The 13,587-nt window shown below is 40.4% G+C and overlaps 1 protein-coding gene across 1 annotated transcript in view; it reads left to right on the top strand.

Moving 5' to 3' along the window:
* Nucleotides 1-12,145, top strand: part of ntsr1 (neurotensin receptor 1 (high affinity)) — a 50,139-nt gene extending 37,994 nt beyond the window's left edge. The window contains exons 3-4 of the mRNA XM_029719592.1: nucleotides 10,401-10,482; nucleotides 11,713-12,145. Coding sequence (XP_029575452.1) covers nucleotides 10,401-10,482; nucleotides 11,713-11,962 — 332 coding nt within the window. The 3' untranslated portion in view covers nucleotides 11,963-12,145. The remainder of the gene's footprint in view (nucleotides 1-10,400; nucleotides 10,483-11,712) is intronic.
* The last annotated feature ends 1,442 nt before the right edge of the window (nucleotides 12,146-13,587 follow it).

The following is a 13,587-nucleotide window of genomic DNA, read 5'->3' as shown; positions in this document are numbered from 1 at the left end:
GGCACCACCAAGCAAGCGGCACCATAAAGACCACCATTAAATCTATTATTAAAAAATGGAAAGAATATGGCACCACTACAAACCTGCCAAGAGAGGGCCGCCCACCAAAACTCCCAGACCAGGCAAGGAGGGCATTAATTAGAGAGGCAACAAAGAGACCAAAGATAACCCTGAAGGAGCTGCAAAGCTCCACAGCAGAGATTGGAGTATCTGTCCATAGGCCCACTTTAAGCCGTACACTGCACAGAGCTGGGCTTTACGAAAGAGTGGCCAGAAAAAGCCATTGCTTAAAACCTCTTGAGACTCTCATCCCGTTAGCGGGATCATTTTCCAGCGAAAAACTCCTAGCGACATTAGCATAACGAAATTCAATATATATTTTTTTTCAAATATAGGACTGTCTCATATCGTTTTATAGATACACCTCTCTTGAATCGACCCTCGTTGTCCGATTTCAAAAAGGTTTTACAGGAAAAGCACAATATTAGATTATGTTAGAGGAGTACATGGTAAAAGTAGCATCATATGAATTTTCCGACCAAGCACATGCATCACATATAACCAAAAAACAGCTAAATGCAGCACTAACCTTTTACAAACTTCATCAGATGACACACCTAGGACATCATGTTACACACAGCATGCAATCTTTTGTTCAATAAAGGTAATATTTCTATATAAAAACAGCATTTTACATCGGCACCTGACGTTGACTAACTATTTTCCCATAAAATGCGTCCCGGGAAACAGTGCTACAATTTTATAAATTACTATTCGAAAACGATTTTTTTTTTTTATATTGTCAATCTAAGATTTATAGATGAATATCTCTTGAAAACACCCGTCATAACAGATTTTAAATGAACTTTACAGGGTAATCACACTTTGAGATAAAAGGGGATGCGATACTCAGAAAATGAGTTAGAAAGCCTAGCTCGTCGCCATCTTGGAACAATCGCACATCACATCTGATCTTGTATAATATTGCCAATAATCCCTCACCTTTAGTTGTCTTCATCAGAAAGCACTTCCAGGAATCCCAGGTCCACGACAAATGTCTTTTCGGTCGAAAAAGTCCATCCTTTATGTTCCATTAGCTTGCTGTTGTTAGCGCGTCCGAAGGCTGTAACCAAATGTTGATACGGGCGCGGGACTTGGCTAACGAAAAATGACTTTTTTCCCTCCTTTAGGTTCGTTCAAACATGTCAAACGTTGTATAACATTAATCTTCAGGGCCTGTTTCAACAAGAGAGCCAATAAGATTCGAGTGGGACGATTTCATTGTGTTTCAAAACGTTTCCAAAGGTGGGGGCAGACACGGCCGCCGACGTCACAATGCTGATGGCCCTCCTACTGTGACCAATTGCCACATCGTCTCCTACACTGAGTTTCGACAGCAGAAGCCTCAAAACACTTTGTAAAGACTGGGGACATCTAGTGGAAGCACTGGAAAGTGCTCAATTATAATTTTTTCACGTTGTGAATTACAGGGAAGGCTGTGAAGTCGAGTCCACAATTCAGAATCCCACTTCCTGGTTCAATCGGTCTCGGGGTTTTGACTGCCATACGAGTTCTGTTATACTCACAGACACCATTCAAACAGTTTTAGAAACTTTAGGGTGTTTTCTATCCATATAAAATCAGTATATGCATGTCCTAGCTTCTGAGTTTGATTAGTAGGCCGTTGAAAATGGGAACGAATTTTTTCCAAAATGCGCTGTGGCGCCCCCAGTGGTAGGATATACGCAAGAGGTTAAAAGAAAATAAGCAAACACGTTTGGTGTTCGCCAAAAGGCATGTGCGAGACTCCCAAAACATATGGAATAAGTTACTCTGGTCAGATGAGACTAAAATTGAGCTTTTTGGCCATCAAGGAAAATGTTGTCTGGCGCAAACCCAAAACCTCTCATCACCCCGAGAACCTCATCCCCACAGTGAAGCATGGTGGTGGCAGCATCATGCTGTGGGGATGTTTTTCATCGGCAGGGACTGGGAAACTGGTCAGAATTGAAGGAATGATGGATGACGCTAAATACAGGGCCTTTCTGTTTCAGTCTTCCACAGATTTGAGACTGGGACGGAGGTTCACCTTCCAGCAGGACAATGACCCTAAGCATACTGCTAAAGCAACACTTGAGTTGTTTAAGGGGAAACATTTAAATGTCTTGGAATGGCCTAGTCAAAGCCCAGACCTCATTCTAATTGAGAATCTGTGGTATAACATGCTGTGCACCAACGGAACCCATCCAACTTGAAGGAGCTGGAGCAGTTTTGCCTTGAAGAATGGGCAAAAATCCCAGTGGCTAGATGTGCCAAGTTTATAGAGACATACCTCAAGAGACTTGCAGCTGTAATTGCTGCAAAAGGTGGCTCTACAAAGTATTGACTCTTGGTTGGTGGATAGTTATGCACGCTCAAGTTTTCTGTATTTTTATGTTTGTTTCACAATAAAAAATATTTTGCATCTTCAAAGTGGTAGGCATGTTGTGTAAATCAAATGATACAAACTTCTGAACCTTTCTATTCTCATAGCATCGACAGTTTGTAAATTAAAGATAACATTTTTTGCTAAAAGTATTATTATATTATTGATCGATTGACTATGACTTTTCAAATCCCTCAGTATTAGCTCCAGGTAAATGTTGCAATTCTTCAGCTATTCCTAGACCTGCGACCAAAAAAGTCCCAAAACAAATTATCTAATGAGTCTGTCTCTTCGCAGAGTTGGAATAGTTGTGTCCTCCATATCTATATAACAATCTTTTGATTGCAAGAATTTTGTATAATCATTTTAATTAAAAAATGAAATGTTTTGAATCCGGTATCAGTTCATAAACCATGTGCCAAGGAATCGGTACATCGAAGATCTCTTCTCAACTATTTTGCAATCTATCTGGCAGAGTTGTCAATTTTTTGGTCCTTAAATGAAAATGGTATACTTTTTTATTTATCACAACTGTCTTTACCCAGTTTTGGTCTTTAATGCAAGGACAACAGACAAGTTCCTTATTTTTCCCCTCTTCCAATTGCCTCTTTCATTTTTGCAGTAATGCTCCAATTAGTTGTTGTAATTTTGGGTAGAGCAGACATTTCCATATATTTTTGTTAGTTACATGTGTGACAACTCCACCAGTCCTATTCATGATATAATTTACAAAGATTATACCTTTTTATAAAAAAATGTATATATATATTTTTTGATCAATTAGTATATTTGAGTTTAACCATAATATTTGCTGTATTATTTGTTCTGTCTTTTCTGGTGGATTGAACTGAAATTGCAACCAACTTTCTATCACTTGTTTTAAAAATAGTGATATTTTGGAGATGATTTCAAAAAATAAAACAAAAGTGAGATATTGTAATCTGAATAAAGGGAAAAAAGGCCATTCTTGAACATGGGGTGAGACATTCTTACTAATCTACTTGAGAACCAGTTCGGATTTAAGTATGACTGAAGTATTTAGTGAGAGGTCTAATGCTTTAATATTTAATAATTTCTTCCCTCGGAATTCATATTCATTATATAAATAGGCCTGTTTAATTTTGTCTTGCTTGCCGTTCCAAATAAAATGTTATATTTTTTGCTCATATAATAAAAGAACAGGTTGCTAGGTGTAGGCAAGGCCACAAGCAAATAGGTAAACAGGGTGATTTTTTTCTTATCACAAATAGACAGGTATTTTTCTTTCCATGGCAGCAAGATCTTATCTATTTTTTGTAACTTTCTAATCAAATGTATTGTAGTGAGATAATTTCTTTTGGGATATGAATACCGAGTATGTCCACATCACCGTCAGACCATTTTATTGGTAAACTACATGGTAATGTAAAAGTTGTTTTTGTGATCCAATACGTAATATAGTACACTATAATACACACTGAGGCTGTTCAGGGATCCAAATTGTGGATTTAAAATAAAACATGAACCATCAGCGTACAATGACACCTTTGTTTTTAAGCCCTGGATTTCTAGCCCCTTGATATTATTGTTGGTTCTGATTTTAATAGCTAAGATTTTGATGGCCATAATAAATAGATATGCCAATAGTGGACAACCTTGTTTTACTCCTCTTGACAGTTTAATACTTTCGGAGAAGTAGCGATTATTTACTATTTTACAACTTGAGTTACTATAGATAACTTTAACCCATTGTATAAGATATTCTCCAAAATGTATATATTCCAGGCATTTATATATAAATTCCAGTCGTACTTTATCAAAAGCCAGGCCTGGTTTCCCAGATTTTTCATAGTGTTCTAATTGTTTCCAATACTTGTCTTATATTATCTCCAATGTAGAATAATTTTTTGACGGGAATTATTTTTTGTCAAACTGCAGTCAATTATGGATCATCATGTCACCAGAATCAGACCCTCGATATTTATTGGAAAGGAGCATCAAGATCACCGTGCACTTTCACCTCACTGTGAAGTTCATCATAAGTTATTTAATCTGTAGCCTAATAAACTGCATGGTTTCCCTAGTCGTAGTGGGAGGACCACACAACATATCATTGCGTGACTTCGATATGATGGTTATTATATCAATATTTGCGCATAAAGGCGTTTCCATTACAAATCTCGCATAGTTCATTTTACCGACACAAAAAGATCCCACCATGTCGAACAAAGGAATTATGTGTCGGCATTTATAAAATTGTACCGAAACGTCCTATTTCCATCCCAGGTGTCATTATTTATTTTTTCTAAGTTATGACTTTACTCACCTAAAAACTGTGGATGGAAATGTGGTTAATGAAGTACCAAAAAGGAGAATAGTATCTCACAGCTTTCTCCATCTGCTGTGGCTAGTTAGGTAGACACATGACCAAAGGCTTCAAAGGACAAGTTAAGCTCCTTCAACTCCTGATTAACATAATAATAGGATGGAGTTGCTTCTTTATGCCTGGCGTCAGGCTGTCAGCATTATTAGCTCAATGCCTCCTCCTCCTAGAGGGGAAGACGGACGGAGACCACTCAGTGATTACAGGCACTTGAAACAGTAGTGGACAATAATCATCAGCCTCTGTCCTCTTAGTGAACTAGCTGCCCACTGATGAATACATGCAAAGGGAATCTTTCTGAAAAACTGCCATATAGTAGTAGGACAAGGCCATTACTGTTGGCACTTAACCTCAGTGACAGCACTCAGAATCCCACTCAGACTGATGCAACTGGCTTGTTTTAGTAACAGACATTAACCTCCCCTGCACACACTAGCTCATGCCTCTCACTCCTGCCTCTGATCACAATCATGACAAGAAAAATGGAAAGGGTCATTCTTAATTTAATGGCAATCATAGAGTGGACTTAATGTGAGTTAATGTGTGTGTATAGAAATTAACTAACGCTGAAGTAAATCCGAGGGCTTAATCACTGTGACAGTATTATCCACTCTGTCCAAGCTGAGTCACTGAGAAATTGCTGTTTTACTCTTTCATGTTTATTTGCTCTGTGTTAATGTTTAAGTGTGTGTCTTTGCATGCCTGCTGCTTCATGTTGCTAACGGCTGGATGGTGGGGTTAAATTGACTTTGATCAGAGCCACAGTGGAGCTCCACATGGAGAACCGACAGCCCTCTGACTCACAAAACTACAGCGAGATGCCCTTTCTTCCCGCTCCATCATCTCTTTCATGTGCTAATGAGCCAACATGATATCACATGCCATTTGTAAAGGTAAGACAATGAAACCTGCAGCTTTCATAGACTAAAAGCACTCTTCGCTGAACTCTGTATTGTAGAATTTCCAGGGAAATGTGTCTCGCATGGAATTCCACCACTGACCCAATGGATAAACTAATTGTCCATTGTGAAAGCATATGTGCAGACATGCAAGTTTGCTAATTAGACACAGTTTTGTTACCTTGACCATAAGATAAAGACCCACATACACAGAAACAGACTGGGAGCACACATCCATATCTGTATACTACTGTGTATTCTGTGAACTTGATAGCACTGCTAGCTGATAGTCATAACAGTTATCACAATTTCATTCGTCCTCTGAGATTCAAGTTTTGTAATTGTCCTTGCTATTAGATCATCAAGGACAATAAAACAAATATATGAATGAATTGGAAAGAAGACATGTTAATTGTGATTTACAGATACAATAAGCTTGACCATAATAAGGCTCCAGCATCTCTAATCATCCTTTATGGTCCATGACTAAAGCCAGGGCTCTGATTAAACCAGGGTAAGATGCAGCTTTTAGGGCGTGTCACTGACACTGCCTAATGGATACCCATCTGAGGTAACGTTTCAACCCTTGCAAATATCCAATTAAAATAGTTCAATTCTTTTTTCATTTGGACCCCAGATCAGCGCTCGCTTAAACTAATCTTGGCACTCATGTGTGACATCACATCTGTCACAAGAGACTAGTAAAAACAGCAAACTTGATTTTAAAATGTAAAGTCATTTCGTATAGGGACAAACTTTTCTGCTCTGTTTCACACACATTTTTAACTGCTTCCACGGACCACATCAGGGTGGTCATTGTGTGGGTGTCCAGACTGAGGAAGAGAGATTGGCTTGGACTGAGAGCAGGAGTGAAACCGCCAGCCTGTAATGTACTCATCATGACAAAATGTGACCGACAAAAAAACTAATGTAAAGAAGGTAACAAAGGATGTCTCCATGCAACTGATGTACTCCCACAGCGCAAAGACACATCTAAGACTATGAAAAAGGACAAATTCACACATCATGGTTGTCACGTCTACTCCCGCTCCTTCCCTCCGGCGTTTCAGGTCACCGGTATACTAACCCCCGGTCCTGGGATCCATCATTACGCACACCTGGCATCAATCATTACGCACACCTGCACGTCATCATCAGACACACCTGGACTCCATTACCTCACTTATTACCACCCCTATATCTGGCACTCCCTTAGGTTCTTTCCCCAGTCAGTATTGTTCCTGTGTTTATGCGTAGGCGCTACTGTTATGTTGTCTCGTTCCAAGTTTGGTGTTTTATTAAATGTTTCACCTGCTTCTTGACTCTCAGCATCTCGGTTACAACGGTGGTGTTATCAATAAATATCATGGATCATGGAATCTTACATTTCTGAATTGACTGGCATCGATGTGGAATTGACTCAAATTCCAAGGGACAATGGTCTGATTATGCATTGAACATACTTGGTAATTTGTTACACCTTTGCTGGCTATCATCACATTAGAAAGAATGTTATGTTCAAAGAGACCGTTATAAAGTACACAGACGCTACACCTCCATTTTTAAAATGTGACAAATGTAGTCTTTGACCACACCACACACACCTACGTCAATGTCCCAGTTTAGGCCCATGTCCCACAGTAGCTGGATAGGGAAGATGGGGAAGGTGATCCCTATAGCCCTACAGTCCCTGACAAACCTGAGGAAGGAGTCGGTCCGGAAAAAGAGCTGGGTGATGATGAAGTCGGCCCCGGCGTCCACTTTCTCCTTCATATGTCTCAGGTCCTCGTCGTAGCTCTCCGTGGCTGGTGAGTTAGCCTGCCACAATGAAAGGGTTTTAATGCTCAATTCGTGTGTGTTTGAGTTTATATAGATCACATTTGTGACCCGTTTCAAGAAACTAGGCGTATGTCACACGTCACTACCTCACAGGAGAGGCATTTTAATGTTATTTTTTTTATTATCTAGAAAATGCCTTCTTGAACATGGGAACTTTCATGTGCCTTCATAACAAATTTGTATGCCATTTGTAAATATGAATACAATTGTTAAATTACGAGCCTAGTTGGTTTAGCCACGGAAAAAGGCAGGGACCTCCCCACTAGCCATTATTGGTTGAGATAATGGATGGGCTGGACATGCCGAGAGATGAGTTCGGATTGGCCTGCCATGTAGCACGCTTCTTTCTATAACATGCTCAGTACTTGTAGATAATCCTTGCTACCGCAACTTTTTTGAAAGATATAACGTTAGCCATGGAAAACTGCAAAAGTGTTGCTACAGCTCTCAACAACATTTCTGCGCAGAATTTAGCAGGCGCTATGGACAAAGATCCGTGGGAAAAGTTATGATGGACCACTTTCTGCAGACGGTCAGTGTGAACTGGAGCAACTTGACACAACAACAGGCCAGGTAGCCTAGTGGAGCGGCAGGTAGCCTAGTGGTTAGAGCGTTGGGCCAGTAACCAAAAGGTTGCTGGATTGAATCCTCAAGCTGACAAGGTAAGCATCTGTCGTTCTGCTCATGAACAAGGCAGTTGTTCCCCGGTAGGCCGTCATTGTAAATAAGAGTTTTTTTCTCAAACGACTTGCCTAGAAAGTAAAGTTGACGATTTTTTCAAACAAAAAAAAACAGGCTGTAGCTATCTACAAGCCAAAACGGAAAAGATACGCTGCCGTGAAACGTTCATCCATGTAAGAGTCTAGCTACATTTTCAGATATTTTATGTTTCTAATTTTGTCAGAAAGTCATTTCACTGCAAGTTAATAAAGCGTACTGTTCGCTAGCTAGTCTAAAGAAACATGTCTAAAGAAAAGACTCCACTTCGCCAGAGGATTACATGACCCATCAAGTTAGCCAGGTGTGTCTGGGGGTGATTATGGCCATCTATTATATTTCATGAACATGTGTACAGTACCAGTCAATAGTTTAGAGACACCTACTCATTCCAGGGTTTTTCTTTATTTTTACTATTTTCTACATTGAAGAATAATAGTGAAGACCTCAAAACTATGAAATAACACATATGGAATCATATGGGGCGGTAGGCTCACGTCACTAGGCAGCTCACGGATGGGTTTCCCTTTTGTACTGCATTATAATTTTCAAGCCCTGCCACATCCTACGAGCGTCAGAGCCGGCATACTAGAATTTGATCTTAGTCCTGTATTGACACTTTGCCTGTTTGATTGGTCGTCGAAGGTCATAGCGTTATTTTTCATAAGCGTCCGAATTAGTGTCCCGCTCCTTGAAAGCGGCAGCTCTAGCCTTTAGCTCAGTTGCCTGTAATCCATGGCTTCTGGTGTAGATATGTACGTACTGTCACTGTGGGGACGACATCATCGATGCACTTGTTAATGAAGCCAGTGACTGATGTGGTAAACTCCTCAATGTTTTCGGATTAATCCCGAACCTTTTCCAATCTGCTAGCAAAATAGTCCTGTAGCTTAGCATCTGCTTCATCAGACCACTTCCGTATTGAACGCGTCACTGGTACTTCCTGCTAGAGTTTTTGCTTGTAAGCAGGAATCAGGAGGATAGAGTTATGGTCAGATTTGCCAAAGGGAGGGCAAGGGAGAGTCTTGTAAGCGTTTCTGTGTGTGGAGATCTAGCATGGTGTCGTCTTTAGCTGCACAGATGACATGTTGGTAAAAACATAGAATATTACAGTTCTTCAGGTCCCGTTGATAGAATAGTCTCGAACAGAGGTCGTCCAGTTTGTTCTCTAGTGACTGTATGATAGAACGGAGAGTAGAGGCAGTTTATTTGCTTGCCAACATAGTCCCATCAGGATACCGTCTCCTCTGCCTCTCTTGCGCCGTCGCTTCCTCTTTCAAGACCTGGGATTAGGGCCTAGTCCGTAGTAAACACGTTGAAGTAGAACTTGTCATCCAAATCGAGGTCAGTGATCTCTTTTCTGATGTCCAGAAGCTGTTTTTGGTTGGCAGAGATTATGTACAAAAACAGTTAAGATCAGCGTAAAAAAATACAGAAAATAGCAGAATTGGTCAGGAGTCTGTAAAACGGCTGCTATCCACTGCCTAACAATGAAACTAATTAGTCTTTGGTTTATTTAGTAGAATGTCAATTACCTACAGTGCAATTTCCCAACTGGCGGTCCGCGGCCTGTATTTGGCCCTTGTGTGGGGCCCCAAGTTTTCAGAGCCAATTTTATTTTTTTCAACCACCGGGAAATCAGCTTCAAGTGATTTTTATTTATGAAATCTGTTCCCAAGTATTCCCACACATAATTTGAGAGAGGTGATCGTATACAAATGTGAGCAGGGTTTGAAATGATTGATTTAGTAAAACATATCTATTTGGGCTTCTTGCGGTCAATTTGCTGTCTACAAATTATTTGTAATTATGTTGCGACCTCCCGACCATTTGCTCAAGAAAAAATCGTCCCGTGGCTGAATCTATTTGATAATCCCTGACCTATAGTATACTGGTAATGTAATACTGTACTGCTATTGTAACTGTGAAAGCAATGTTTGTCTTAGACCCACTGCACCTAATTCAACTGTGCAGCCTTTGATCATGTGTTACCCTGATGACAAAAAGAGATTCACACTCTGGTTTGGTCCCAAATGGCTTCCTATCACTACAGTGCACTATATAAGGAATAGGGTACCATTTCAGATGGAGCCTCTGTCTCTGCCTGAATAGTATAACATATCTTTACCTCTCTCTCTCTCTCTCTCTCTCTCGGCAGGGGCTGTGGTTGTTGCCTTTGTGGTGTGCTATCTACCGTATTATGTACGGCGCCTCATGTACTGTTACGCAGAGTTCACAGAGTGAGTAACATGCAGACATTTCAATGGGTACACATACCAGTAAATAAGTGAACATCCATCGATAAGTGTTTTATATACTTTATTTCATACATAGTACACACACATTGGTTGACTGGTCAGAGAGTCATCCATCAGAGCAGGGTGACAGAAGGGAGCTCAGCCACCCATTCAGAGTAAATAGATCTCCCTGATTAAATTAGCATAATTTAGCAAGCTTTATTTAGCTAAGTCTTTCTCTCGCCAATGTCCAAACGATCGCCTGACTACTCTCAATATGCTTTTTTTTATTGAACCAAATGCACACCATTGGGTAAGTGATTGCAGAAGGGAGTTTAAAGCTAAGGAAGCACATCCCAGAAACGATTAAAACAAAACTTCACAGATGGAGAAGGTGGTTGTATATATACTGAGTGTACAAAACATTAGGCACGCCTTCCTAATATTGAGTTGCACCCCCTTTTGCCCTCAGAACAGCCTCAATTTGTTGGGCATGGACTCTACAAGGTGTCGAAAACGTTCCACGGGGATGCTGGCCTATGTTGACTCCAATGCTTCCAACAGTTGTATCAAGTTGGCTGGATGTCCTTTGGGTAGTGGACAAAATGTTGGTATACACGGGAAACTGTTGAGTGTGAAAACCCAGCAGCGTTGCAGTTCTTGACACACTCAAACCGGTGCGCCTGGCACCTACTACCATGCCCAGTTCAAAGGCACTTAAATATTTTGTCTTGCCCACTCACCCTCTGAATGGCACACATAAACAATCCATGTCTCAATTGTCTCAAGGCTTAACAATCCTTCTTTAACCTGTCTTCTCTCCTTCATCTACACTGATTGGAGTGGATTTAACAGGTGACATCAATAAGGGATTATAGCTTTCACCTGATCAGTCTGTCATGGAAAGAGCAGGTGTTCCTTATGTTTTGTACACTCGGTGTATAAGCCTTCTGTAAACAAGGTTTCCCATCTCCCATCTGACTTCACCCCTCTATCATCTGAGACCTAATGCTCAATTCAAACACATTTGTCTTGGAGAGGACAGTAGAAGTACATTTGGTCAACAATTGTGGTTTATAAAGAGGAAAACTATGGGCAAACAATTATTTTAATTTACAATGACACATTAATTGGCATACATGTTGGTGATATGAAGCTTTTCAGTATTGTATCTGTCAATGAAAACCACTGATTGTTCCTCCCTGTGCTCCCCTCCCTCCACCTCCCCGACAGGGAAGGGTATGATTACTACCACTACTTCTTCATGGTGACCAACGTCCTCTTCTATGTGAGCTCAGCCATCAACCCAGTCCTCTACAACCTAGTCTCGGCCAACTACCGAGAGATCTTCTTCAACACGCTCCGCTGCCTCTGCCTACCGTGCCGTCGCAAGAAACAGAGACGTCCTCTGACCAGACACTCCATCAGCATCTGCAGTAACCACACCTTCTCCTCCAACATCATCAAGGAGACCGTCTACTGACGACGACAGAACCACACCCCTGATAACATTCCATTTCAGAACTGCAATGTATGTATTCTAGTTCTCGGCGGGACTAAATATGGGCTTGATGGGGACTCTGGCACTTTGAATCACTGACACGTTACATAGGATACACACACAGAACATATCCAAAATGTGATCACTAATAAAAAAAAGAAAGATTAAGTGTTCGATGTAATAGTCTTTAACGCTGTAAATATTGAATCTATGTACATTCAGATTTTTATAGAACTATCAATGATACTCGATTTTAACCACTTACAGTAGTTTATAACATTATATGATGACGATCAGAACATTCTGCACTTATCAGCATACGTATGGATCTTTGAAATAGGAGGCAAAAAACTATACGCTGTGACAGTTACCAGGAAGTGACTTCCCCTCAGTTTTTGAACATTGTAGGCTTTTTAATTGGTCTTCAATGGTAAAAAACTAAGAGCAATGGTGTTTCAAGGGCAAAGACTTCATAAAAGGCATCTGGCAGAAGTAAATTCATCCACAAACACAAATATGTGTATATATATATCTTTAATGCGTTTTCACGAATTTTATGAAATAATTGTAAAGCCAGTGCATGAGATTAGGGGACATGACGCGGCAGTAAAGTGGAAGGGGCGGTGACTTTCACAGGGTGTTATCCAACTCTTTTTTTGGGATACAGAGAATGATGATCAAATTAACCACCATTTGTTATCTGCTGAGGAACTCATGCCTCGAAATGGTATTGATAAAAACAAAATGTCTTGTAGTTCTAGTTAAAATTCCCTTTCTTAGGTCAGTTAGGATTACCACTTTATTTTAAGAATTTGAAATGTCAGAATAATAGTAGCGTGAATGATTTATTTCATATTTTATTTCTTTCATCACATTCCCAGTGGGTCAGAAGTTTACATACACTCAATTAGTATTTGGTAGCATTGTCTTTAAATGCTACCAAATGCTAAATAAACTAAAATGTTTCGGGTAGGCTTCCACAAGCTTCCCACAATAAGTTGGATGAAATTTGGCCCATTCCTCCTGACAGAGCTGGTGTAACTGAGTTAGGTTTGTAGGCCTCCTTGCTCGCACACGCTTTTTCAGTTCTGCCCACACATTTTCTATAGGATTGAGGTCAGGACTTTGTGAGGGCCACTCCAATACCTTGACTTTGTTGTCCTTAAGCCATTTTGCCACAACTTTGGAAATATGCTTGGGGTCCATTTGGAAGACCCATTTGCAACCAAGCTTTAACTTCCTGACTGATGTCTTGAGATGTTGCTTCAATATATCCACATCATTTTCCCTCCTCATGATGACAATATTTTGTGAAGTGCACCAGTCCCTCCTGCAGCAAAGCACTCCCACAACATGATGCTGCCACCCCCGTGCTTCACAGTTGGGATGGGGTTCTTCAGCTTGCAACCTTCCCCCTATTTCCTCCAAACACAACGATGGTCATTATGGCCAAATAGTTATATATTTGTTTCATCAGACCAGAGGACATTTCTCAAAAAAGTACGATCTTTGTCCCCATGTGCAGTTGCAAACCATAGTCTGGCGTTTATATGGATGTTTTGGAGCAGTGGCTTCTTCCTTGCAGAGCGGCCTTTCAGGTTATGTCG

This window comes from Salmo trutta, chromosome 28 (assembly GCF_901001165.1).
Source record: "Salmo trutta chromosome 28, fSalTru1.1, whole genome shotgun sequence".
NCBI lineage: Eukaryota > Metazoa > Chordata > Actinopteri > Salmoniformes > Salmonidae > Salmo > Salmo trutta.
The sequence above is the reverse complement of the archived record's forward strand: the minus strand, read 5'-3'. Positions and strand labels throughout refer to the sequence as shown.